The sequence below is a fragment of the Phaenicophaeus curvirostris genome, chromosome Z, assembly GCF_032191515.1.
Source record: "Phaenicophaeus curvirostris isolate KB17595 chromosome Z, BPBGC_Pcur_1.0, whole genome shotgun sequence".
Taxonomy (NCBI): domain Eukaryota; kingdom Metazoa; phylum Chordata; class Aves; order Cuculiformes; family Cuculidae; genus Phaenicophaeus; species Phaenicophaeus curvirostris.
The window spans coordinates 24,847,103-24,875,012 of record NC_091431.1 but is presented as its reverse complement, the minus strand read 5'-3'; the positions used below and the strand labels follow the sequence as shown (position 1 = coordinate 24,875,012).

The following is a 27,910-nucleotide window of genomic DNA, read 5'->3' as shown; positions in this document are numbered from 1 at the left end:
ACTATCTTTCAAGATGTGTAAACTCAGTGTCCTCATCTGCACACAGTATCATGATAGAAGCCTTCCCAGCAGCTAAGCTAACAGGTGAAAGATGTAAAAATCCAACAGAACATTCCTTTTGATCTCAGGCTGAATTTGTTTTGTTCTGCTGCATTACGCTGAGATTCTGTCCCAGCATAGCTACTCAGCCAGTAAGTTCTCTCTGTGCATTCCCACAGCCAGTGCATACAAACTTGGTTTTACAGAATTTCATCTTTTACAACCATAATCCACTAAGCAATTGTTAAACAGCTAAACACACAAATTCACTCTAGAAGATATTTCCCATATATCGCCAAATGATTTATAGTAAAATCTATTAACTTTATTCATGACTATATGAAGCAATACGTAAGCTTCACAGGCCCTCAAGGTCTGGTTCATACTCCTCCAATGATTGCTCCACATTAGGGACAGCAGTTACTGTTTATGCAGTTAAGGACATTCATGTCTACCTCCTTACATGAATTAATTGCCACTCTGGAAAACAGAGGTGCAGAAAGTGATTCCATTTCATTAGCAAAGCAATGAGCCCTGTGCTCAGTTCAACATTTCTTCCATATCACAAGGAGGTATCCTATACAAACCAAAGGCTTGGCCTCACCTCTTCCAAATCTTATTAGGACTTAAACAAAAGCAAGGAGTTAAGATGAGTGCTAAATATACCAGACAAAGATGGATGGACCTAAACACACACTTGAATACTTGGCTAAAACAGGGCACCTATGGGGAACTGAGCCCTTCTCAATGTTTTGTAGAACTCTATCCACAGTCTTCCACGTAAGAAGCAAAGCCTGATACTCCATGCCAGTCCCATGAAAAGGCATGACAGTTCTCCAAGGACATGTATGTATACTGAAAAGTCTTTCATTTTAGTTGATCATTTTTCTCCATACTTCCATAAAGAATTTTGATCACTTCAGCCTTTGCTAACTCTGAAGTGTAAGAAACCTAGAAAAACATAGTCAAAAAGCTGCACAGGCACCAATTCCGCTTCCAGAAGTTTAAGGACCAAAAACTGCATTTGGTTGCGAAAGTAATTTCATTCTTATATTCTGCTTTGGATGCATTAGCTCAAATCTTGAGTGAGCTTCCAAAGTGAATTTTATGAGCATCTCCACTAACTGACTTTACTTAAGTTCATAGTCACAAAGAATCCACACTGGTCAAATGACATTAGATATGCTCCATGCATGCACCTACTGCACTGCAGCTGCTAAAATACGTTCATCTCATTAAATCACACTAAATCTAGACAAACCCACGTTACTGAGTGTGATGCATCATGTGGACATCATAACCTCGGCACCAATCCACTCAGCTGAGAGACGCACTCCTTGTGCTACACTACCTATCACAACAGATGCAGCCAAAGTCCATTGTTAGAGATAGGATAATAGATAATCTCATCCTATGTTAAGTTCTTATGATCTGCCAGTTCCTTACCATGCATATCTTTTGTACAGTCAAATAGAAACAGACCATTATAAGTCTTTCTTTTTAAAACATTCTACATTAAGGAAATGATAAAAGAGAGTAATAAAGTAACAATTAAATAAATTAACATAAGCTGGGTAGTTCTGACTGCAAAGGCAGACATTATCCTTACTCACATGTATTGTAGGTTGACATTTTTCACAAACGCATGACGGGACACAAATCTTAAGCCTGAATCCACCACGGTCCTGTGTAAATACATAAAACTGTTAGAATATTTAATTTAAAATACAATGGAAAGCATAATGATAATAATGGTTAAAGTAAGAGTGTGGAAGAAATCTCAACAAGGCTGAACCACAAGATCTACAACTGTCCTCTATAACACATGAAGTTAGGCCTACATTCTGATAAGGTCTCTACATGCTTCTTTGAAAGAAATAAACAAAAAACAGGTTCATAAAATATGCATCCCATATACTCACAGATTTTTAAGTCCAACATAGAATCCAACTTCATTGTCATTGATACTTTCTAATTTTTGCTGGTTTGCGATGTAACTGTTGAAAAAGCAAGACAGAAAAAAAGTATGCAACTGGATCCTTCCATGGCTTTAACTACCTGTAACTCAGCAGTGACTGCTGACGTACTGCAACTAACATGAAGATCTACTTAGAGTATCTGCAGAGTGAAAATGCTTCTTAAAATCCTCCCTATCATTGGAATTATATTTTGTGGGACAGGGCTGGAGGAGAAACAGCTGAGTTTTACATCGGGGAAACGAAGCCTTGTTCATCAAGGAAGCAAGGTGCCCCAAAGGGATAGTAAATAAAGTTGCATTACAGTGTCGCTGTTTTCCAGAATATGCTTCCCTTCCTCATGGATTCCAAAGTAACTTTATAGACCATCTTCAATGGTGGCAGTGGGATTATCCCCACTTACACTGAAGGAGGATGGGACTGCTTTAGTCTTTTCTCTCACGTTGTTAACTTAACCACTTCTTCAACTGACCTCCCACCCACAAAAGAGTTTCAGTTCTGTTTACAAGGTGTAGCAAAAATGAAAGGGAGGATGTGCTTCATGATGTTAGACGCACAAGTAGAAATTAAGAGAACAGAAACTGTCATAGTAGACCAAAGCACTGAGTCCATTCATATCCCATGAATATCTGCCTGAACTCCAAAAGGATGTGGGCATGCAAGCCAGTCCTTTGTACTATCATCATGTGAGATCTAGGAATAACCAGTAACATCCCACAGACTAGAAATTATAATATTTTACTGATAAATCATGGGATTACATATAATGTTACCACTTCTACAGAAAGAAAAAAAGTTTCACAGTGCAAATCATGCAATCTAGGAAGAAGAAATAGGTGGAAATTGCAATTCAACTGACATTCTGGGCAGAGAAGTAAGCCTGATGCAAGAAATGCCTTGGTAGAATCCACGCATTTCAAAAGATAACTCCAGTCAGAGAATCATAAACAGAGACTGACCTGTATTTTCACAAATATCCAGAACTAACCAAACCTACAGGTTTTCCTACAAACTAAGTTTTTATTTGCTAGAATAAAATTGGCTTCATTTTAACTATTTTACTTTTTGTTAAAGGATATTCTGGTAATCTGGAAAGCAGGTATATTGCTTTCCCAAAAGCAATCCATCTCAGCTGGTTAGAGAAAACCACTGTGTGCCCAAGAGAATCCTGAGAATCCCAAAAACTGGAGTTAGGCTGTCCTCCATAGCTGCAAATCTGACTTGGCCTATGCCCTTGCCAAGTACCAGGAAAAGCAAAATGTCCCCCTAATGGAATTCATTGTCCCTTGGGAAAAAGAAGGGCTGTAAAAAGACAGCGCATGACAACAAAACACATTAGTACAGCATCATATGACAATGAGTGCTCTCCAGGACTTCTCAGCATAAGATTAACACAGTGTACCCATTAGGAGATAATAGACCTTCCTATTTTGTGTCTCCTTCCTTGGATTTTTTAAGACAATCTGATTTACTCTCTTGGGGTTTATTAATGTATTTTGTTGTTTGTTGGTTGGGAAATTCACATATTCTTTCCAAGTAAAAAGCAATTAAATAGTGCAGAAAAGACTACCAATTCTTCCACCTAATAGTCCTGCAGTTGAGTGATCATACTTTCTCTGAACCTGCCCTGAAGAACTCATGCTTTAATTATCACTTTCTCTGTCACTTAGACCTCATCATACCAAAAAAAAATTATGCAAGAAGTATCTAAGACACCTTCCTCATCCTATCCTCTGTGTTCAACCAATGAGAATCCTGCCAAGCCTGGTCAGAGACAGGGAAAGCACAAAAGACCAGAAATCAAGGAAAATAACAGAGAAACACAGAGGGAGAAGGGAAGAGTAAAAGAAAAGAAACTAAGCAACCAGTTGTAATAGCTGAAGATTAAGCCATCAAAAAAGACCTCTGACAAACACTGCCAGAATGCAGATCCATCACTTCAACGTGCTTATCACCCATCCAAATTTGACATTGCAATTTTAATCATAAAAACATTTAACCAGAACCTCCCACTATGAGAAGCTCCAGAACTTGACATAACTTCGAGTGTTGCACCGGAATATATTAGTCTATTACATCCTGTCGTAAGCCTAAGCCAGTATAAAACAGCTCAGCTTGGCTGATGTCAGTGAAGCTACCACAATTTATATCAGATGAAGATCTGAGTAGGAGCGTACATTCTATATATAAAGATCAGTGTTGCGCCATTAAGGAACAAACCAAAAAAATGTTACTTGGGAAGAAACAGCAGCATGAATTTATGATCTTTTCTTTCCTTCTCTCACTGCATCCCTTAAAAGAAAAGCAAAGGGGGGGGGCATAATTTACTCTGAGCTGGTACTAGCTTCTTTATGGTGAATGATTTACGATTCCAGTTTCTAAGTGGAAGAATCGAAACAATCCACTGATTTTCCATCACTATGCTTCGAGTAGAGACTCAGAAAAAATTCTGGCTAAGTGCAACTAACTCAAAACAATAACTGCTCTACAGCACTTCCTTAAAAACACTCTCAGTACAGAACATGGCAGTGAAGCAAATTTCACACAGTTGGAAGTCCTTGAAGAAAGAATGGACAGACGTAATTTACCATAAGCAAGTCACGTACTCTTACACTTCTTTACTCGCTTAAGAAGTCTGTTTTAAGTTAAGCCTTTGTAGCTCTTTCATAGGAATGAGAAAGAAAGGACTACGATGACTGTAGCTGCACTCTACAAGGGGAAGTTGTTCTTCTATTTAATTTAGAGGGAGGTTTGAAATAAAATCTCTCCCTAACTGAAGTCTATTTTTACCTTCTTCACAACTACTCTTTCTTGATGTTACTTATCATGAAACATTAATACTCTAAAAGCTCTGACTTGCAGTGGGCGATGCTGAGAAATGCAATTTGCCTGCCTGCCCTTAAGAATATCCACCCTGTTCTTAACTGAACATTTTTACCGTACCATAGAAGAAAAACATCCTGACTCATGGCTGGCTGAAGTCATGTGAGGAGCTTGGAAGCACACCACAACAAAGCACAGCACCACCAAAACCTGGCTGGATAGTGCCCAGTGAGATCACCTGTTATCAGTTCTCACATATCGATTGCTGCTTCCAAACCGAGACCTCAGCTGCCTACAATACTATTCATTTGATTATACTATAGCATTCTGCCTCTTCTTCAATGAGTAATGAGTAAACAATATTTGTTTTCAGACCTTTAATTTCATCTCCCCTAGGTAAACTACTGATTAATTCAAGTAAAGGCATTCAGAATCACACACCTGCTGACTGCACACTGCAACAAACAATAACATGTTCATCTCATCATACTTCAGCAGCCACGGAATGATGTCACACACTTATACCTCACCACTTCTGTGGCATTCTGGAGAGAATATTTTAAAAATCTATCATCAAAGAATTAACTCCTTCAAGTAAGTTCTCTTTTAAGAAGGTGGTCTTCAGTTCTGCTCATTAAACATATGAAAAACTACAGATACAGCCTGCGTAATGTCAGTGAAGCAACTTCTAAACTCCAAGAGCATGAAGGGAAAGCAAGTTCTTTAAAGTGGTCTAGATTATTTTGTGCCTCAGTAGCTCAAAAAAGGATTTTGCTATAATTTTCAAATCTTTTTCTTAATCTGAAAAAAACAAGGTCAGCAGGAGTACTTGACCTAACTTACTTGACCTATTTCCTCTGAATTCACGTATGTTTAGGTATAGTATTTCATTTGGACCTATTAGGACATGCTAGAAAACTAGTGCACATTAGTTGTAGCAACATAGATTCGTGCAAATAACACTGTAATTCAGTATTTAAGTAATTCAGTAATTAAGTATTTCTATTACCATAAAACTCTCTTTATGGGAAACATATCTTAACACTCAAAAAAAAAAAAAATCAGTTATATGTCTGGCTCTGGTTCGTACAGCAGGCAAAAAAATTTTTTAAAATTAATAAACATTCCCTGGTGTAATGTTTCTGAACATTGGGAAAACTTTACACTCCAAGTTATCTCTTCACAAAATCTTCATGGAGAAAGGCAGCAAACTCCAGACACTGAACTGTCAGTAAATGAATTACCATTTAATGACAGAACACGTATGTCTCTTGTCTATGCTACTATGAGAGCTGCACGGTAACATCGACAATCAAACAGTGCAAAGCTACCTAGTTCTGTATTTTCTTACAAACTCAAATGTCAGACCAAGTTCATCAAAAGATGCTAAAACTCACCAACACTTTCAGCACACCTGGGCAAATTTATAGTTATGTATAGAAAATATGCAAAATTTGCAAGCGTGACACAATACTTGATGGAACTTAGCAGATCCAAATGGGTTTCATTTGCAGCCCCTCTGAAACCAAATTTGAAACAATGCTTGAGGGATGTGAACTCACGTAGTTTGAAAATGAAGCACAGAGTTACACTATGCTGCATATCAGGAATGCCAGGTTTCAGACAGATGTAGGGATCAATGACATAACCTCCACTCAGCCAAGAAATCTGTCTACATAGGACCAAGCTCCCCCTAGGAAGGAAATGAGCAATGAGCATGATATACGAGGTCCAACATAAAAAAACCTCAGACTAACCCTTAAGCTTGGGAACCATGAGTGGGAGGGAAGAGGCAAAGAGGCACTTATAGAACAAGCAATCAACTCAATCGCTTCGCTCAGTACAAGCGGAGGTGTGTTCAAATATAGACGTTTTCTCAATCTTGATCAGAAAATGTCAGTTTGCAAGAATGATCAGCAAGTTAACATCAAATTTCTTATGAAATTAAAAAAATACAGAAATTTTTCAATTATTAACTGAGGCTTATGGTGAAGAGATCCAAAAGATCACATCAGTGCTCAAAGGAATCAATTTTTTTGGTAAAAGATGTAAAAGCAAAAATTATGGGGATTCACAACAGCCTTTCAGAAAACCATCTGCAGAGTTGCTTTGAATGTTGGCAACGTCATACACAGCTATGTGTCAATTCAGAAAGCAACTATTTTAAAGGTGACTGTAGTTGATTTTCTTAATTTGTTAAGTGAAAAGTTACAGGCACAGTCTTTTTTTTTGTGTGTGTGTCACCTACAAGCAAGAAGTTCTGCACAAACCTACAGGCTTATTCCAATTATTTTATTGTGTTTTGTTTTCTCCATCTGGTACCATTAGTGCCAGATCCATGAGGTCAAGCTCAAGAAACAGAACTTCTACTGCTAAAAGAGCATACCATAACTCAGGAAAAGAGGCAGTGTGTTGCGTTAGTCCACTGTGTACTTAACAAGCATTCGCAGTTTTACAAACAGGTGCTCAGCTCCTTGGCTGCCTGGTGTCTCCTGACAAATTCTGAGGTAGAGCTGTGGTGGGATTATTTATTTTTAAAACCTGAATCACTCTGTATTTCACAGTGAAAAACTGACTGCCACTATCACAGGCTCCTTAAGCCATTCTTTCAGGGGTTTTCCCTCCCCTTTAGAGTATTTAACCATGAGTCACAGAAGACTACAAGAGGCAGCTCTCCACATGCCAGTACATCAGCTCCAGAGCGGACATAATTAAGGCTGGGATCTTTCTTTACAGCAACAGGCACACCCATTTTTGAGGAAATCTTTCACTACACATATCCCACATTCAGGTAACACACTGTTCAAGGTGAAACTTAGCATCTCACAGCCAAGGTTACAGACCACAGTTACCTTTAAGAATTCCCCGTTCTCCATGTGTGGCTGCATGAACTGCCAGGAGACAGTGTGGCTGTGTGCCAATATACTATGATTATCCAATTAGTAGTATCCAATTAGTAGTACACAGTTGCCATTGGAAATTGCTTCTCCAAATCCCTCATTTTAAACAATTAGTGCCAACCCACCAGCTTAAGGCAGGAGAAAATGGGAATTCAGTAGAGATCCCAATCATGTTTCAACACTGCAGGAGTGGATCCATACTCTTACTTATGACCACAACTCCCTGGGAAATGGAAAGCTCACAGTTTGCTAGCCAGCCTCAGTTCCCTCTTTACACTATGTAAACTTAAAGGTAAAAGTAAAATTAAATTAATATGGCTGCAATGCAGAGTTTAAGGAAACAGTTACTATATTTAGAGGCAGGGAAAACAAAACATAATGCAGCCTTGGGCTTACTTACTTTTCTGGTTTGGCTTCAAGGTGTTTGTCCTGCTTTTTTCAAATAGTAGACTATCAAATCAAGCAAACTCTTAAGACATTTCATGCAGCTTTCCAGACTTAAGATTCATGCCCTTGCCAAGCTCCACCATCAGAATTACTTTCCCCAAAATGCATACTAAGCTTACTTAACTGTTTTCTCCACTCAGAGACCTGTCCTCCTCCCTGCACTCCACAAAGTTCACATATTTGATATTTCACCAAGACATCAGTTTTTGACATTTCTCCATCTAGCTTTTCCTTAGGAAAGTTGTTTTGGAAATGTTGATATTCTTTGATATAGCCAGAAAAAAAAAGTATTGGTTGGTTAGACAATAACCTTTTTATTCAAAAAGATATGTTTTAATCACTGCCTTTATACTTATCTACAAAATGTTTCATCCACTGTTAGGAAGACATTTAATAACATAAAAAAGGAGAGTAGTGAATGTGGCTTTTCATTAGGTCTCGACAGAAAACAGACAAAGACTAAACCTTTTTTTATTATTATTTGGTTTGCAAGGAAGAAAGGGTATCTCAAAGGAAGGAATAAATATAAACAAGTATATGTGTCATTTTTTCTCCTACAGAACTGCCTAGTGCAGTGACTCTTCAAAGACTAGTAACACAACCTCTCTCTTCTTCAGCACTTGCATATACCACCTCTGTAGCTGTCATTGGCCTTGATGCAAATGAGAATGGCAAAACATCAGTTCTATGACAGCAAAGTAAGATTCCTCCTAACCATCCTTTACATGCATCTTTTTAGGTCCCTCGGTGAATTATAACATTAAAGTATCCTGGCTGATGTGAAAACTTTTGAATTCTCCTCTTTCCTGGAGCCCATGCTCAGGCAGTGACTTTGTGGAAGGGTCATCTTAAGTGAGTTGCACATCCTTCAAAGTTAGACAAGCACTTGCTGACATAAATTAGTATGCTTCACAATATTTTAAGTCTTCTTCCTATCTCCAGATTTTGACATGTTCAGTATTCCCTAGCTCTCTGATTCAACATAAGAAATTCCCTCTGAGGTCTGTCTCCCCCTGGACACTTACATATAATTTCCACTGTTTGACATTAATACTTGGCTTTATTCAGTTTAAAATTACTGGCTCTCAGAATGTCAAATACTCTGCTCAGTCTGCTCTGATATTCACTGGATCATCGGGACATAGGTCCATACCTGCTAAATATCCACTGTCTCAGTCGCTCCATGCAATACACCTCATGCCAAATACAGATCAAAAGGTAGTGCTTCCAAACAGCAGCGCAAAACTTAAAAAAACTGAGGTCATCTATCCAGGAAAACCCATCTATATCCTGCTAATGCATTAAATTTGCTGAATAATTTGACTTCTGACATCTCAAACAAAATTCATCTTTCTATAAGCCAGCAAAAATTTTCCTTTTCTGTTTTTATTTAAGTCTTGAGAGTCTACATATGGTCATAATCTCTACCCTTTTTCTCTGCAATTATTACATAAAGAACCCAACTGGTAGATGTTTTTCCATTCTGCAAATTATACCATCTGCTGCCATGGTTCACAATTGATTTCCTAGCCTCTTTCCTTGTGAAATATCCTGTGTAGCTCTGATCACAGATCTGTGTCTTCTCCAAGCCGTATCTTGTGTTTTAATGGAAGACATACATGAATACATCTTCACACGATGTTACTGAAGCATTTCACAAGGGTCATGGGTTGTCTTCTTCACTTTCTGCTGTACTGACCCTCTTAACATTTACCTCATTCTTCTAGGCCCAGAACAGGTTGCTACCTTCTGTATGTCAATCTTACTATTTATATTTAAACAATGCATTTTTTTTCAGAGATCATTTTAACAGCAGTAAAACTGCTTCTTTGCTAAAGCCTTTCAGAGGCACTCTTCACTCTTCTACAGTTCTCTATTCCACTTTCTTTTATCACATTTATTTTCATTCTGTTCTCTGTCCTGTACAGACCATTTATCCTTATTTTAATTGGCCAATCTTTTGAGTTTATAGCTTTTTCCATTAGCATTCCTAAAAAAACCCACTTTCTCTTCACTTGAGGAATGCTGTTCTTCACTTAATATAAGTGGTTTCTTACTTGCACTGCATATATTAACATAATGATGTGTTTATTACATTTTTCTGCACATTTGTCAGTATCGAGAGTATTTCAAATACTCCTGCAGACTGCCACATTGCTGCAACTGTTTCTCTAACTTTCCATGTTCCTGTACTTCACCAGTTTGATTTTTGAGAAATTGTCTCTTGCAATGGCACATGCAGATAAGTGTCTTGTGTTTTTCAGATTTCTCTTTGTATTTCTGTTTGTTCTGCTGCCTGACGCATACGTATTGCCTCTTCTAGAGTTAAATCAACTTTACTTAAAAATCCACTCGTGGATGTCTTTATTTTTACACTTTAGACAAACATACTCTTTTTTAAGCACTAATTTTGCATTTTAACATCACTTCAAGGCTTGGATCATCTTCCCTTAGATCCTTTTCCTTTCAAACTGAACCCTTACCCTGAACGTTCCTCTTTCACAACATGACATCTTTTGTTACAGTAATCTTCAAACTTCACTGTTTCTGCAAAGCTGCCCTCTCATTAACCACCACTAATTTCATAGAATTCTTCATTTACCATTACAGCTTTTGCCCCTGTCACTGCTTACGAGTAGAATAATACCCTTCTTATTCACTAATCTGTTTCTCCTTATACTTCTAAGGACCACAGCACAGCACACCACTGCACATACCTGTTAGCATTCCTCCAACCTACACACGTTTGCAGCCTTCCCCCTGCCCCAGGATATGCATAGTGAAGATGAAGTGTCCGCATGCAGTTATACAAGAACGAGCAGACCTTTTGATTATACTTCCAACTGTTAGGACTCTCACCTCTCAAATCTCCCATTTCAGGCACCCACTGCAAAGAGCAAAACTGCTTCAAGTTGAAGTGCTGGTACACACAAGAACGCCATGGAAGGTGGGCAGAAATGTTCAGGGCAGCGAAGATCAACAGAGTCGTTCTTCCACTCATGCTCCCCTCCGGGACAAGTGGTACCCATTTCTGCAACCGTGGCACCTAGGTCCACATCACAAAAACGGCAAAGAATCCAAGCAAGAAGGCAGTCACTGCACACAAACACGATCCGGATCTGCAGTGATGTCTATTGCAGAAGCAGTAATTCAGCTTTAGTATTTTCCTATTTATCTGCCTTCGTGCCACACGTGGATTTGTGCCAATTCAAAATGTTTGTAAATTCTGTGTATCTATATGCCTCATATTCTGTGTATCTATATGTGCAATACACAGTCCTCAAAAGATACTTATATTGCTACCATTCTAGACAGAAAAATAATTCAGCATATGCTTAAGTAAACTACATGATTAGTCCCATGAAGTCAATGCAGTGGCTTCTAGCAGCAAAGCACAGTGTATGTGTTTGCCAGGTGAGGATCACAGTAGGTATAATGTGTTTGAAAACAGGTTCCTAAAAATTAGGAAGAGGCAAGACTGAAGGGTGTTGGAGTAGGAGCTGAATATGAAGTAGTCTATTTATCCACCTAGTGGCAGGGAGGGATAGGAGGGGGAAGGAATTCCATCTTCACAAACTAGACCAACATTAACCAAATAGAGTCACCCATTTAAAAGAAAAAAAAATAAATCTGTATGAGGTAGAAGACCACAGAATGGGAAGAAATGATGGAAATAATGCTCCAGTAGGGCCCGTGAGTACCACATTAAATTCTTTCCTCTCCCTGAGGGAATGTGATCCCAGTCCCTCAGAAGATACCATACTGTAAGGGCAGTCTCAACCTTATCTGATCATGCTGTTCTAGCTTTTGGCATTATTGAACAATCAGCAGAGCCAAAGCAGGACCCAGCTGTCTCACTACACAAGTAAGCATCACAGCTGCTTAGCTAAACAGACTGTCCTCCTCTCTGACCCAAAAGCACATTTAAATACTCCATGCCAAGTAACGCGACACAGACAGGAAGAACCAAGGCAAGCCCACATCTGTGCACCATATAGGACAGTAGTTAAGATGCTGAAATGCAAGACCTTGGTTCAGACCCCATGCTCTGCTTTAAGCAGGCCACGTGCACTGCTGAAATGGTTCATTGGGACCACATAAACATCTTACTCCACATCACAACCCAGAGAGCTAAAAGGAAGGTCTTGCTTTTTCCACTCGTCCCAGCAAACTAAGTCCTCAAGGTTTTGTAATGCTCAGTGGAGAAAAAGTGGTTGCCTCCATTGCATAATTTGCAGTAGGAATCTCCTTTAGCCCCCTGAATCACTTCTTGGAAGAAGCACACTGCCCATTGCTGTCAGGAGAGCAGCCAGCTGAGTCAAGTGCCTTTGCTACACTGTTCATAGGGAGATGCCAGATTTTAAATGTTGAGGCCTGGACAGTCCCAGACGTGGTTACCAAGTCCAGCGCATCACACCCATAGCATGTGCTGTGAAAAGTCTCACAGTCCATGCCCTGTAAGTCTGACAGGCTCAGTATGTGCAAATTATTTATCCACATATGCTTGCTGTGCCGTCTGGCATTCAGAAAATCAGACAGTTGTTGCAAAAAAAATTGGAAAAGTCACGTCCTATACACTCTTCATACAGAATACAGCGCCTGATTGTGCAATGTCGGACATCCATGCCTCACAGGGTATATGTCAAATATGGCCCTAATTATTTTCACACATATGGTTAGGAAATAAATCAAAAGATAAAAATAATTTAACTTTAAAATCTAAAGTGCAAGAGTTCTATTGGTTCAACTGCCAAAACAAGAGGAAAAATAGGTAATCTGTCCAGGCCCAACTAGAGCTCTGTTGACAGACTCTTCCATAAGCAGCTCACAAGTGTCGCCATTTCAGTGCTTTTCTGTTTCAGCAGTGGAGTAACTTTGATAAATAAACCACTCTTCTTTTATTTATACATCAGACAGCTGTATACAGTGAACCACCTAACCTCCATGGATCCAGCACAAGCTCCTGTAGTGACTACCACAGCTACTTTGTTGCACATGGAGGTGCAGGTTTATTTCAATACAGAATTACCTAAAACTTTGTAAAAGACTCCTCTGAAATACTCCCATCTTAACTTCCTCTTGCCTCAATATATTTAGTCTTCACACATAGGAAAACACGTGAGATCCAAGAAAAGCTGCAAGCCAAAAACACATCAAATAAAGGAACACAGGCCCCTTCTCTTCCAAGCTTAAAACAAGGAGGAAATGCCTGAAACAAAGTTTTTTTTTATCCTTCAGGTGTCCTCCAAACTACTCTACCCTGGCAAAATGCTATTCCACCCAGTTTCGCCACTGACTTTAACAACACCAGAACCTCAGCCTCACCTCGTCCCTGAAATAAATAAAAGGCTTTTAAGTCCTTCACTAGACCAGGATCAGCAGGTTTAGAAAAACGCTGGTTAGGGTCACACTGTTCAGAGACTACAATCTCTTAAACTGGCTCTATAAATGCCCTGGGCCTTGGGCATTGTTCTTCCTTCTATTACTGCTGGAAAAAATATCTCATTTCTTCAGACCTTGTCTAGGAATCAGAGAATATTTACTGGAAATCTGATCTTCAAGAATGTATCCCACTGATGACAACACAGGCCAGAAACAAGAATAGCTGAACTGGTATTAAATACATTTAAGTTTCACCCGTGACTGTTATGGATGATCAACACTTAATGCAGGTCATTTTCTTCCAGGGAAATAATAATTTTAAAAAAGCATGTTCATAACAGAATTTCCATGGCACAGCATGGCACCTTTCCGGTAAGTCCATTATGCTTGTTCAATGTTATGGTTAACAGTAGCTATTTAGGAAACAGGATCTCCATATGCATATTTCAAGAAGGGGAGTAGTTTGGTTTGCTTTACGCAGTTTCTGAAAATACAAGCTCATAATTGAATAGGAATTGAGGTGCATCCTGATTATATTTGACTTTAATAGCAGCTATGTGCCTACATACATTTGGATGAAGAGATCTCAGCAGTGTCTAGTAACAGAGCATAGTCATATCCCAGGCAGTGGAGGCTTTCAAACCCCTATGAATCTACCTCTCCATTCCAAATGCATGTAAATTAATAAATCTATCCAGTCAGTGCTTCACTTTTTAAAGGGCAGTTTTCAAATAGAGGGTTTTTCAGATGCAACAAGCTAAATATACATTTAACATAAATAAAGCATTAAGACGATTTTAGAGTTCTCTGCTCTGTTTTTCATCTTTCATTTCTCTTCATTCCCCATTACATTCATCCGGTTTGGGCATGGATATCTGAATGGCTACCTTCATTAACATATTGTTATACATTCTTGCAGTGACAGATGCAAACATGGGACAGGCAGAACCGCAATCCAAAACAAATAAGGGGAGAGAATGACCCTCTTTAAAAAGAAATCCAAAATGGATACGTAAGACCATTGTTTCGTTAAGTAAAAGTTCCTGCTTTACAATGATTTGGGTTCTAGAATACTGCTAAACTACCTTATCTCTTACAGTGTCAGCATAAAAATAACGGAACCTGAGAAATCTAGAAAATTCCCTCCTAAAGATATCACAGGCTAGAGTGATGAGTCCTCTCTTCTCTCAATAGTTGGGAAGTTTCTTGAAAACAATGCATTAAGATCAAATCCTTGAATTCATCAAAATGGCTTTTCTTTTATTACATAAACCCCAAGCATCCCTTAAGACCCTAGAGCGACCAAAGACACACAGGGAGCAGCAGTACTCTAGCAGTCTGACGCTGACTGACTCCTGAAGGACACTGCCCTCCTCCAGCATCAGCCGTTTCCTCTCACCCAGTTGGAGAGAGCTCGAGTGAAGACCCTGAGAAGCCCCACCAGTCCTCATCAACCCAAAGGACAAGGACTAAAACAAGCACTACAAAAGGCTGACTAGCTCTATCCAATTACCCAGATCTTTTAAAAAAAAAGAAAAGGAAAAAATTCCTAATAGCAGGAATTACATCACTACTGTCTAAAATCTCTTTTATAATTCCTAGCATGGTGCCTCATGTTTTATTGCCCAATTCCAAGTCACCAGAAATAACTTTTTAACCCAGCCAAGCCATGCAAAGCTGCACAGCCAAAAGTCATTTTGAGGAGGAAGGGGCAAGGGGTTGAGAAGCCTTGTGGACAGTTTTATATTATATTAAATCTACAACAGCCGAGAAATCTAAAATGAAAGAGACCCAAAAATACCAACAGCTCTGAGCTTCACGTGAATTTAAACTTGCTTTTTTTTAGCACAAGCTCTCATGACTTATTAAATAATTTACTCTATAAATTACTTATCTTGTCTTATTTATTAACAATTCTAGAGTGTTTTATATAACTGCATTAGAAATTTATTTTGTGGTTTTGAAATGTACGCAATACACAATCACCTCTCCTTTAATAGACAACAGTTTAAAAGTCACCTACTACTCATTGGCAAGCAGTTCTTCCTGAAATACACCAATTAATTTCAACCCCATCCACCTGAATGATAATAAATCAACATATTAAGGACTCGATACCAGAACCATGAAACTAGGCCAGGAATATACTTGCACTCTAAGAAGACACTTTGAAATCAGAGAGTCACATACGATAAGATATATTAACAACACATTTCACTTAATGAGAAAATATTAGACCAGTCCTTTTACAAGAATTCCTGAACACTTGAAAAATTACTCATTTACTATCCTATTCTTTCTTGAGTGATCTTGACAAGGACTACTTATTTGCTATTGTGCCTACAATGCATCAATTTAACAACAATTATATAGCCATTTTGCTTTCACCACTCTTGGTTCTTGGCTCTTAACTCGAGCTTCAATGACTAGTATCATGTTTTTAATGTAGGATATTCACTCCGGAGTTCGATTTACCTCTAAGAACATCAAAACTACCAAGCAATTATTATGATTAAGCTCTGTTATGATAAGCAATCTTAGCATTGGCACAAGTTTTCCAGATAAAGCCCGGGCCACATCAGCACCCTAGACAACTGGGCAAATCCCAAATCTTGTTTAGAGAGAAAGAATTTCCAAAATCTGCTTTCCATTCACCTTAATAGAAAACTATGCAAAAATAACTAGGAAGATGACTAAGAAAAGCACCAGGCATAAATACTGTTTTGGCCTCCCACAGCAAGTTTCAGCCACAGGCCCTCTCAGGGCTGATGCAGAGTGCTCTGGGTGTCTTTCTGCTTCTCCTGCTAGATTTGGATGGTGGATCCAATCTGGAATCAAGAAATAGCTGGACTGGGAGAAGCACATTTATTAAGCTGTAAACCACAATTCACCAATGGGCCAGAGCAGAGCTGAAGCACCAGGATATCAAGTGGGGGATGCTGACCAACGCATGGGACTGCAGCTCTGCTGTTCCTACCAGCACCACCCCAGCTTTCTCCTCCACCTCTTGGAGCCAAGGGAAACCCTGGCTGTCCACCCACACCCTGCCTGGTCAGTGTCATCTACCTGGCCTGCAGCCAACCCTCTGCACCACCACGGGTTTCACATGCCCATGTGAAAACAGACTGCTGAGCCTGCTCTTTTCTCCACAGTTAAGCATATTACACTGACACTCCCAGTGCACATGACTCAAGTGACAATCTTGCCCCAGGTGCCCCAGGTGCCTGTGGATTTTTTGCCTAGGACTGCAGGATCCATTCGTCTCAAGAGCAGGACATAAGCAACTAATGAAGGACTGGCTTCAACTGACACTCTAGAAATACATGGGAATAAATTACTGGAAATTGTCTTACGCTCTTCTCACTCTACTTATACTAATTCCATTGGACTTCAATTGAATTGTGCTCTGGTATCTACAGAGCACATAAAAAAAAAAAAAAACCAAACCAAAAAAAACCACCAACAGGTCTGAAGCTTCCCATGTAAAACGCGATGCCCCAGCCTCTTAAATCTGTTTCTTAGCTAGAATAAAGCAAGATCTGCAGTGTTACACATCCATAATCTGTGTCTACTAACATTAAAGCCGCTTCCCTACATATCTTCTGTTTACTGGGCTCCCACAACTAAATAACGTGACAGCTACTGCAGTCCAATTTTTAATTTATGTCTATAAACGAATTAAAGGGCCTCTGTGTTTTATGTTGAAAGTACGCATGAAAAAGCCATCTTAAATACGTGCAACAGCATCTCTTGAGAAATCCATGACTCAAAATTATTTTTAGATCACCAAACATAACAACATGCAATGTCACAGTATGATACAGTAAAAACTGAAAAGGACTGTAAAGACAATGATGCTCAAAAATCACATGAAAATGAAAACGAAGAGCATCAATGCAAAATATGATATGTTTTCAGTTGATCATTGGTGGAATACACATTTATGTATGTGTTTTCTTCCCTGTCCTTTTAAACAGAGTTTAAATTCTAGGGGAATTTGCTGCTACCTCCAAATTTAAATTATGGGATAATTAGGCTATCAACACCTATGAAAATGAGCAGAGACGCATAGCTCAAAGCATTTTTTTTAATGAAGCAATCCACAGAATATTAAATAAATGTACGAAACAATAACTGCGGTAATAATTCAGAAAGACTATTTTTTTACTGTGCCTCCTAAAAATCTACCAAAGGATAGCGATATGCAAGTAGTAGAAATTAACGTCTCCAGTTTTTTCCCTAACATACATGGGGAAATGCAGCAAGCCGACTTCAGTAAGCTGCAGAAAGGTAGCCCCAAGACTAGTATTTAACCTAAAATTAAACTATTTCACTGTATTTTTACACTGTTTCTAAAGAAAACTGAAAAAAAAAAAAACAAACAAGAGAGAAGAAAGGCGGAGAACACACAGTGAGAAATTTGTACAGATTTGGGGAAAATATTCTGGTAGCTTTTACATGAAGAATGCCACGGGAAACAATCGAGAAGCAATGGGGACCAGGAAATAAAGAGATGGACGGAATAGCTTCAGAAGGTGTTCTTTTTCCCTCTGCCGGAGCTATCATATACCAGCCCTGTATCCAAAATTTTTTGCTCAGTAAGAGTCTTTGCAGCTTTTCTCAAGCAACGTATGTGGACACCACAGAGGGCAGAGCTGTGAAGCGATGCAGGACTGAACACGAACACAGCTCCCTCACCGAATGTCATCTGCAGGCAAAGGAGAACGGAAGCGATGCACGGGTAGGAGAGGGGGAAAAACCCACAAACAACTTTTTGCATCTTCCTCACTGTTAGTGACGGATTAATAATCCTCCAGCACTTCCTCAGAGACAGCACGATACTCATTCCACTGCAGGCTCCGCATTTCCTCCTTTGAGCCACCTTACTGGGAAGGGCAAAGCAGACCCGTATGCCGATGACTACGGCTGGGAAGATAGTTTGTCTCCTCGCCAGAATCTGCCGCATCTCCTCTTTATTTTTTTTTTTTTATTTTATTCCTTCCTTCTGTATGTGGGTTTTTCTTTAATAGAAAATGAGTGTAGGAGAGTTTTTGGGGAGGAAGGAAAGCCAGCCAGCAAAGCTCTCGGTTCTCGGGAATAACCCAGGGAGGGGACGCCCAGAGAAGGGCAGGGTGACACCCTCTCCCGCTGGGCTGGCGAGGTCGGGGCGGTGCGCGACCCCCGCGCCCCGGGAACCGCATCGCCCGCAATTCGGACTCATCCTCCAGATTAACTCGCAGCGGGCTGCCAGCCGCACGTCCCCGCGGAGCGGTGCCCCCTCCCGCCCCCGCTCCCGTACTCACATCTCGGTGACATTGTCGCCCTCGGCGCTCCGCTGCGGCACGGGGAAGGAGGCGATGCCCGGCGCCGGCTCCGCGCACCAGATCCGCCAGGAGCTGCAGCGGCAGGACGCGGGGCAGCCGAGCGCGCCCCTCCAGCAGCCCAGCACCAGGCAGCACAAGCCCCACAGCCGCGCCAGGCCGGGCCCCGGCCTCCGCCGCCAGGACACCATGCCGGCCCCGCTCACCCCTCCGGCCCGGGCGCTCCCGCGGAGGGCGCGCAGCCTCCCGCGGACCGGGCTCACATGGGCGCGCCGGGAGCCGCCCGCCCGGGGCGACGATGGGGGCGAGCCCGGCGGGCGAGCACCTGCCCCCCGCGGGCGAGCGGCGCCGCCTGCCCCCGCGGCGGCTCCCGGTGATGCCGCAGAGCGCGCGGGGCGGCGGGGGCAGGTGGCGGGGGCTCCGCTCCGACCTGCGGGGGCTCGGGCGGCCGCTGCCCGCCGGAGGGAGAGGGAGGGAGGCGCAGCCCGCGGCGGCGGGGCTCGGGGCGCCGCGCTCTCGCCGCTTTACGCACCGTCTCCTCCTCCCTCTAGCCGATAATAAAGCGGCCCCGGCTCTCGCTCCAGCCCAAGCCGGGGAGCTGCCGGCAAAGTGACGTGGGGCTGACGCAGAGAGGGGCAGAAACTCCACAAAATGAGCCTGAAATCAAAAAAAAAAAAAAAAAAGACAAAAGCAACAAGCCGGGGGGGGGGGGGGGGAGGAGGGGAGAGAAGAAGAGGGAGGGTGCCGGATAGGAGATACCAATCGGCAGGCTGCGCCTGAGCCTTCAGACACACACACGCCCACGGGAGCGCCCCGCGGCCGCCGCGGGCGAGCGCAGCCGGGGACACCTTGCCCGGAGGCAGCGGGCATCCCCGCCGGGGCGGGACCGCGCGCCGGGTGACGAGCGGGATGCTGCCGCAGCCCCGGAGGCGGCGGGCGAGCGACCCGAGAACGCCTTGACCTTTTTTCCCCCCCGAAACGCCTCGTCCTTCCCTTCACACTTCGGGGATGCTTTGCGCTTTCCTTCCCCCCCCCCAGCCCCGGTGCGGGTTTTCCGCAGCGGCTCCCCGCGCCGCAGTGCTGCGCGCTCCGCAGGCGCCACCGCGCGTCCCTCCGCCGCCGTGCACCGCGGGGGGGGGGCTGCAATTAGCGTGGAGGTTTAATTAACCTCCGAGCGCAGTGTGGACACGAACGGTGCCCGCTGGGGGGGCAAGGAGTCACCATTGCCATGCACCGGTGCTGAGGCAGGTCTGGCTTAGATAGGTGTATCCCACAGAATCATAGAATACTTGGGGTTGGAAGGGACCTTGAAGATCACCCAGTTCCACCACCAGGGACACCTCCTGCTAGACCAGGCTGCCCAAGGCTCCATCCAACCTGGCCTTGAGCACCTCCACGGATGGGGCAGCCACAGCTTCCCTGGGCAACCTGGGGCAGAGCGTCACCACTCTCAGCATGAAGAAATTCCTCCGTATGTCTAGTCTAAATCTGCCCCACTCCAGTTTATACCCATTGTCCCTCGTCCTGTCACCACAAGCCTTTATGAACAGTCGCTCCCCAGCTTTCTGGTAGCCCCCTAAGGTACTGGAAGGTCGCTGTAAGGTCTCTTGGAGCCTTCTCTTCTCCAGGCTGAACAACCCCAGCTCTCTCAGCCTGTCAAGTGACACACTCGCAAGTGTAAAGTGCAGCTGATTGGGGAAACTGGGCCTAATAATTTTGTTCTTCCCTTGCCATTTCTTAGATCGTGTTCATTCTGTCCCTGTAAATGACAGTCAGTCCTGCTTCGTGTTGGCAGACTGCTTAATTATCTCTGTGCCACTCTCTCCAAAGATGGTGACGTTTGCTTCTTACCTAATTACCAGGGCTGAGTATTTTGAAATGAGTAAATCAAGACGAATTAAAGAAAGAAAGGTTACAGAATTTTTTATTACAATGGTACAGAACAAGTAGTCAATACATTGTTAGAAAATACTCCGCAATTTATTTGGCACAGTACTTTTTAGTTGAAAGCACACTTTCTTCTTTTCACATTTGCTGATGCTACAGAAGAATCCAGTTCTTCCTAGATACATTCGTAGGCCAAGCACAGTTGCAGGCAGGGTTGATTTCACTTACAAGAACATCCTGCTGAGGAAGTCTTAGCTATACCTACCTGAAACACTGATTTATGCCTCCCTATAAGGCAACGAGTGACGACTAGATAAAGAGACATCATTGAAACTTACGGCCCATCATGCAGTCATAGTTAAATCAGATTTATTCGAAGTTTAAGGAAAGTTGTTACAGAGATACGTTTCTTCTACCCGTAATGTATTTCTTCCTCACCAAGTTGAGCACTTTGTCCTTTATAAATAAAACACAGAGATCAAGAGAGTCCCATGGAATAACAAAGCCGCATGAATCAGCATAGAAACATGGATGGACCACAAGAAATATCATTCAAGTACAAGGCATTTTGTCTACAAGTAATACAAAATTGGAAAAAAGGGCACTAATATTAAAATAATGTATTTATCTAAATAGAAATATTTGTAGGACGATAGCAAGTAGGATAAAAATTTCATGGGACAATTTTCTAGAGGCAAAAAGTTGGGATTTTTTAAAGCATTTGGAGGAAATTTTCAGATGAAAACATGAAGTTGAATCAGACTGGCTAATTAGATAATTCAGTAGTGTTGGAAAAGTAAAATTCTGTAGGTAAGACCTTGAACTCCTAAGGCTGCATGTAAGTATTAAATAATGCTAGGGTGTACACTGGAAAGGGGCATTATCTATCATGTGTTGTACACATCAGTTTGTATTTTCTACAACTCAGAAACAGTTCTCACAGGAGTGTTGCTGAGTTGAACAATAATAATTTCTGGAAGGGTTGGGACTTACCATCTTAAATTTGTGTGTGACAAATCCAAAAATAGCTGGATGTGAAAACATGTTGGTAAAACAGCAAATTCTGTTAAAAAATATAATTCCCCCCAAATTAGTATTTTATCAAGATAGATTTGGGGTAAAATGTGGGCAAAAAACAAACTGAAAGTGGGGTGTTCTAGGGCCACCAAAACTGCCAATATGAAAGCTAGGGAATGCTCCACCAAGAAATCGTGTTGCTACCATAGCGGGGGAAAGAATGCCTCTTTCAATAGGAGCATATAGATGCTTTAAGTCTTTTAACTCTGGGTTTACAACAGGGTAGCTGTACAAAGAATTGCTGTGATAAACTGTGATTTTATTTCTGCTTAAAGGAATTGCATTTATGAAGTTAACACTGTTCTTCCATGCTTTTCTCACAGATTTTTAAAAGAAATGGGAAAGAACTGCTCAAATACTTCCCATGAACCACTACTTAAAGGAAAGCTCCAAGTAAACCACTAGAGACAAGTACCTTTTTGGTAATGCTATGAGAGCAAACATCATCCTGAAGGTGGTAAAACTAGAACAAAGACTTGAAAATATGACAAAGGCATAAAGTGTGATCAGAGGGATAGAAAACAGGAACTCTTGAGTCAAGATTGAAAGAACTAGTTTTCATCAGTGCATGAAAGACTGACGGGAAGTGCAGTAACAATCCTGCAATATCTAAAAGGGTATGCAAAGGGACGGGTAATCATTTTTTTCCTCGTCTGTGGGATAGGACAAGAAGTAATGTACTTGATTTACGGCAAGGAAACTTCAACATTACAAAAAATTTTGTGTGGAAAGAATCATTACACACAACAAACAGATCATCCCGGAGAACAATGGAATCTTAAGCAAAAGAGCCTTCTCAGAACAGGAGAGGTGAGCCTCTGTCCAGAGCAGGTGGAGTAAAATTTATCTTAGGTCAGTGAAAACAAATTAATGAGTTCCCAGAGATTCTGTTCCCTTGCAATACACATTTCTTTGCCTCATTTTTTACTGCCATAAAGTTATAAGAGCATATTCATCTGAATATATTAAAAGTGAAATCCGAAGATGCTGAAATACGCAAGGTATTTTCTTAATGTAAGTGTTTTGAAATTATGTTTGATCACTCTGAAACTTTAACTCATACACTGTACATAAAATTTCTTTGTATCATAGCACAGAAATTGTAGTAGATATATAAAAATATGTGAATGTGATTTTCTGAAAAAGAGGCGGGAGATGAAAACTCAAAAAATCCCTGTTAAACTATTGTTGTTTGAGGGAGGAGGAGGCAGGGAGGGAATAAGAAATTGTACTACAGGGTCTGGAAAAAAGTTAGGGTGACATGATTTGTATGTGTAGTAGGATATCCTATCCTGTCCAAAGGAGTGCACACAGAATGACCAGTCGTACACACTAGTGCCAAAGCTGTGTGTAAATAAACTGCTTACATTTTGCTTACACTTTGAGGATTTGGGACTGTTACAAGAAGGAGAGGTTGGACAGCTCACAAGAACTCCTGCTTTTGTCAGAAACACTTAGTTTTCCAGAGAAATATCCTGATTACCATGAAACTCCACGTGAGGGTTTTCTTGCGTTGTATCAGAGAGACACAGCTCCACCATGACCCAGAGCAATCATATGAATCCAAATTGCCAACATCTACTGGGCTAATAAATATGCTGACTGGTACTTGCCTCTCTTTGCTGAGCTCCCACATCTTTTCCTTCAACAATAAAAATTGGCTTTTTCTGAATTTCCTTTGAACACAAAGCACTTTCTGAGTGTTCTAGCTGGCTTTTGTGATTCCCAGTGTTCCATCTATTTGTGGATTTATCTAGTTATTTGATCATAGCTGATTTTGCACTCCTGAATAATGGAAGTATTTTTCACCTTATCTGTTTCAAGCACTGTTCAGCATTTATTGGCTTTAAAGGGAAGCTGAATCCTGCCACCTTGTGCTCAGGAAAATTAGCACACATCTTTATTTTGGCAAGGGGGGAAAAAGGAGAAAAGAAAAATTAACTCTAACTATCAGGTCTCTAATAAATGAGGAATTAAATGAGAGCTGGAGTCTCTAATGGTTGGGCCCAATTGGATATTGCCTGAAATGTCTCCATGGGACCTCCTCACAAGTGCAATCCCTCTTTTAGGGGCCCTGTTCACACCACAGAGTCACTTTCCATATGCCCACAGGACTTTGAAACTGTGGCCTTCCCCATGACCTAATGACAGCAATGCACTTAATCAAGTCCTCTGGTCCATAGTCTGTGTCTATCTGATGGCTGGAGGCATTAATCACAGAATTCCTGGTAACCCGGGGTCATGTTTGTTTGCTGTTAGAGCAGGGCTACTTTCTTTCCATCGACAAGCAATCACATCATAGGGTGGAGGGAAGAACCTTTTAAAAATGTAAAAAATTTAGTATTTTTTGAGAGCGCAATAAAAGTGATGGTTTGTAAGGACTATGGATTTCCTTTCTCTGCTGAAGTCCAGGGCAGCACTCTTTTTTCTGGCTGACAGGATTCCACAAGTAGCTTTCCAGTAATGGCATGAGAACAAATATCATCCTGAAGGTGGTAATACTGGAACAAAGACCTGAAAAGGATAACTCCCTCCACCTCATGCTTGACTGCCCATTCCCTGTGTCACTGCAAGCTCCTACCCCTATTTCAGACTATTTTATCCAGTGCTCTTCTGAGTCTCTCTGCAGCCAGCCAAACAGGGCAGCTTGTTGATTATGCACCTATCCATTTACCAAATTCTGGGCAAATTCTGACAGCAAACGTAGGCGGTGTGTTTTTCAGGAAGACGTCAGCAATGGGAATCCCAGAGCAAATGATCAGCTCTAATGTTCTGTTTTGCTGGTTTTGTCAAATGGTATTTGTTCAAGTTAATTTGTGTCAAATTCATGGACTTGCTCAGTTCACAAAAATTGGTTCTCCCTTGGATAACCCAGCAAACTCTGTATGCCTGTTTGCCCACACATATTTTATTGTGGAAGACATGCTTGTCTTTCTGATTACAAGGGTTCAACAGGTGGAAAATGCAAACATAATAAAAATCTGACAGGCAGTTTCCTCCCAGTTTCAAAGCAGTCCAAATAGTAAGATTTTTTTGGTCACGATGAGCTGATGATATTCTGAATCCTCCTTTACAGTAATCAATGAAAAATGGGGGGAGGGAGACTACCCAAACCCCAGTCTCCAGTGTGCTGAGTAGAATGATCAGAAATCATCTGAAAACTTAGCTATTGGAATGTCACAAGCCTACTTCAGTTGGCAGCAGAAGTTACTGAGTTACTGTCATTGTTTATTGTTCCCTATTCACGTGGACTACATACTGCGAATGTTCATTGCTCATGACTACAAAGTTAATATTATTTCAAGTTAGAGGCAAACACGATTTTTGACTCCTTGTCCTTCTAGGCCATATCCAATACACTGACATGGAGAAAGAAAGCAAGCTCTATAATTTGTTGCTCAAGATAGAAATCATTTAATTTATGATGCAGATATTCTTGTCATGGCCCTGTTAGTGTCTCATTCAGAGTAGGGTTAAGTCTCACTTTATGGCCTGTTTCTCCAAGGGGAAAATTTACTTGTACAGTTGTGCTTATTGTTGATGGCACAGGCAGGACACAGTAATCCTATTCCAAAACCACTGATGATATCTGGGCATACCTCTTCACACAATGGCATGAGCAGCGATAAGGAGTCAAACTAGTAGAGACTTAGAAGGTCAGAAATCAATCATTTCTGAATGATGAACTTAGGACTGAGAGATCCTGGTGGTCAGTACTGTGGCGGTAAGAGGTAATAATTCTTCCACTTATCATATGAATAATAAGCTGTGAATGACTTGATAAATCTCATCTTCTCCTATCCGGAAATCATGTATGTAGGAGCATCATTCTTTTTTTTTTTGTTAAAAGAAAAGTTAAAAATACTGGTACTACAGATTATACTATATAAATGTAGTACTCGTTAGCAGCTCATGTTTCCTTTTTGGCTGCCTTTATCTACTGGTATGCTACAGGCACTTTGACAGCTTCTATACAATAGAAGACATCACATAATGTTGACTATTTTTAAGACTAAGCAAGAGGAAAACAGAACTGTTATAAAGACTTGCTAACTTCTTTGCAGAATAGTAAAGTACTTTACTCTCAGAAAATAGTCTGTCTTCCTTCCTGTTTATGAAATTGTCTTTTGATGCTGACAACATTCCTCGCTACCCTCTGGCCTGACTTGAGAAAACTCGGTGACAAATCTGCCACTAAGCCACTGTGTTATCATCTGGAGTCCTTCTTGTTCAGCTTTAACTTCAAGATTTAGTCTAGAGAGGAAGCTATGCAGATCCTTTTGATTAACACATTTTCCACCCTGCTCTCTTACTCTCTTTCCCTCAACTGTGGATAAAACCACTTCCTTGCTGATTATTTTCTGTGGCTCCTACAGCCTTTTCTTACCACCAAGATGTTGCGATATTTTCCGCTTCTCCTCTGGAGCCTTTTCCTCCCAGCAACACCCAGATGTGGTCACAGGGTGTGAGGGACTCCCTTACATAATTTTCTGCAGGTTTCTATGGTACTTCCACCTGGTTTCCCACAACAACCACACAGAGCAGGAGACATTTAAAGATGTGTCATCATCATCAGTTCTTAATCCTTTTTGCAAGATTCAGATAAAATTGGTTCTTCATGCTGCCATGTCCAGCTAAGACAGACGTACCGTTTGGTGTCAGTTTTCTGAAATTCAATCAAGAAACATTGTCTTGTGGCTTGGCAACATATGGGTCAAAGAAAGAGTCAATAGTTACCCTTCTGTTCACAGAGGATGTCATAAAAGTTCACAATCAGAGAACATTTGGGTTTGGGAAGTGTTAACATAAACTAATCTTGGTATTTTTAGTACCGTCTCCAAATCTCTAGATAAGACAGTGTCCAGCTACCTCCCGCAAGCAGCCAGGCTTACTGTGTGAAGAACATTATGTACAATTCAGTGCATGACGCGGTGTCTGTTGACTGTTAACAGTACTAACATTCATTTAACATGAATTCACCTTACAGCCTATGTCTTAAAGCTTAAGTTGGTGAAAGGTTTCTATTGCCTCAACTGAAGCTTATCTATCCTGCACAGCTTAGTCTTCTGCAGTTAAATGCTGTTTGTGTTGTACTTTTTCCCTTGGCTTTAAGTGCCATCACTTAGGGTGAACTGATAATGCAGCAAAAGTTTTTACGTACTTTCAGTGAAATTTATTTGAGGTTTTTGTAGAGGTTATCTTTTTTAGATGTATGAAAATTCTTGTTAATGCACTCTATTAATGCTTAAAATCCTTGTTTATGTTCTCTTCCTGTGTTGCTTTTTTGTTCATATTTCATGTTGCCTTAACTTTCTCTAGTTTTATTTTTCACTTGAACATTTTATCCAAAAATTACAGAGCTAGAAAGCAGAGAGGGAATGAAAGGGGTAGTTTCTCCTTATTCATCATTGTCAATGCAAATTGAAGGTTAAAATTTGCTTCCTTTTGCTCTAGTTTATATATGCCAAAACCTGTATTCCCGTTAACCGCATTCCTTTTTTTAAGGCTATGGTCCAAATGTCCATCTGTCCATCATCAATATCTTCCTGAATTCTTTGGGTTTGACTGTAATTTCTTATGAGCCAAGAATGATGTCTCAGTGTTTCTCAGCCCACTAGCAGATTTAAATCAGTAGATTTCTGAGAATCTGCCATGAGACAGCCCCAACTGCCCTTCCAAGCACTGCTTTCCACTTAATGACTCAGCTGCTCCAGCTCTTTGGCTGGATCCCTGCCCCTTAGGATACTTCACTCAGTTCAAATGGACCCTACAGATTTCAGTAACCTTTTTTACTGGTGGCAAGTTGCACAGGAAATTCAGGATCTTCTATTGAGGGTGCCAATATAAAGCATTTAAACTTGAATTCCCACCATCATTTGCAGTTCATTCTGTCTGAAGAGCACCTCCTTTCTTCAGACGCTGGTGCTTTTACTTGTCGTATATATAAACAATGCACTTTCGGACCTGTTCCTGTCAGAATTACTGCTTAATGGTTTCTCTTTCTTCCTGGGCCTCTGCTGTCAGGTGCCATACTCCACTCACATCATAGGTCTTCTAA

General features: G+C 41.1%; 1 protein-coding gene across 9 annotated transcripts in view; it reads right to left on the bottom strand.

The window, feature by feature from the left end:
• Positions 1-19,097, bottom strand: part of NTRK2 (neurotrophic receptor tyrosine kinase 2) — a 215,489-nt gene extending 196,392 nt beyond the window's left edge. For all 9 annotated transcript variants that reach the window (XM_069880272.1, XM_069880273.1, XM_069880274.1 and 6 more), the window contains exons 1-3: positions 18,871-19,097; positions 1,962-2,036; positions 1,653-1,724 (exon numbers count right to left, since the gene is read on the bottom strand). In XM_069880272.1, coding sequence (XP_069736373.1) covers positions 1,653-1,724; positions 1,962-2,036; positions 18,871-19,079 — 356 coding nt within the window. In that variant the 5' untranslated portion in view covers positions 19,080-19,097. The remainder of the gene's footprint in view (positions 1-1,652; positions 1,725-1,961; positions 2,037-18,870) is intronic.
• Between the last annotated feature and the right edge of the window lie 8,813 nt (positions 19,098-27,910).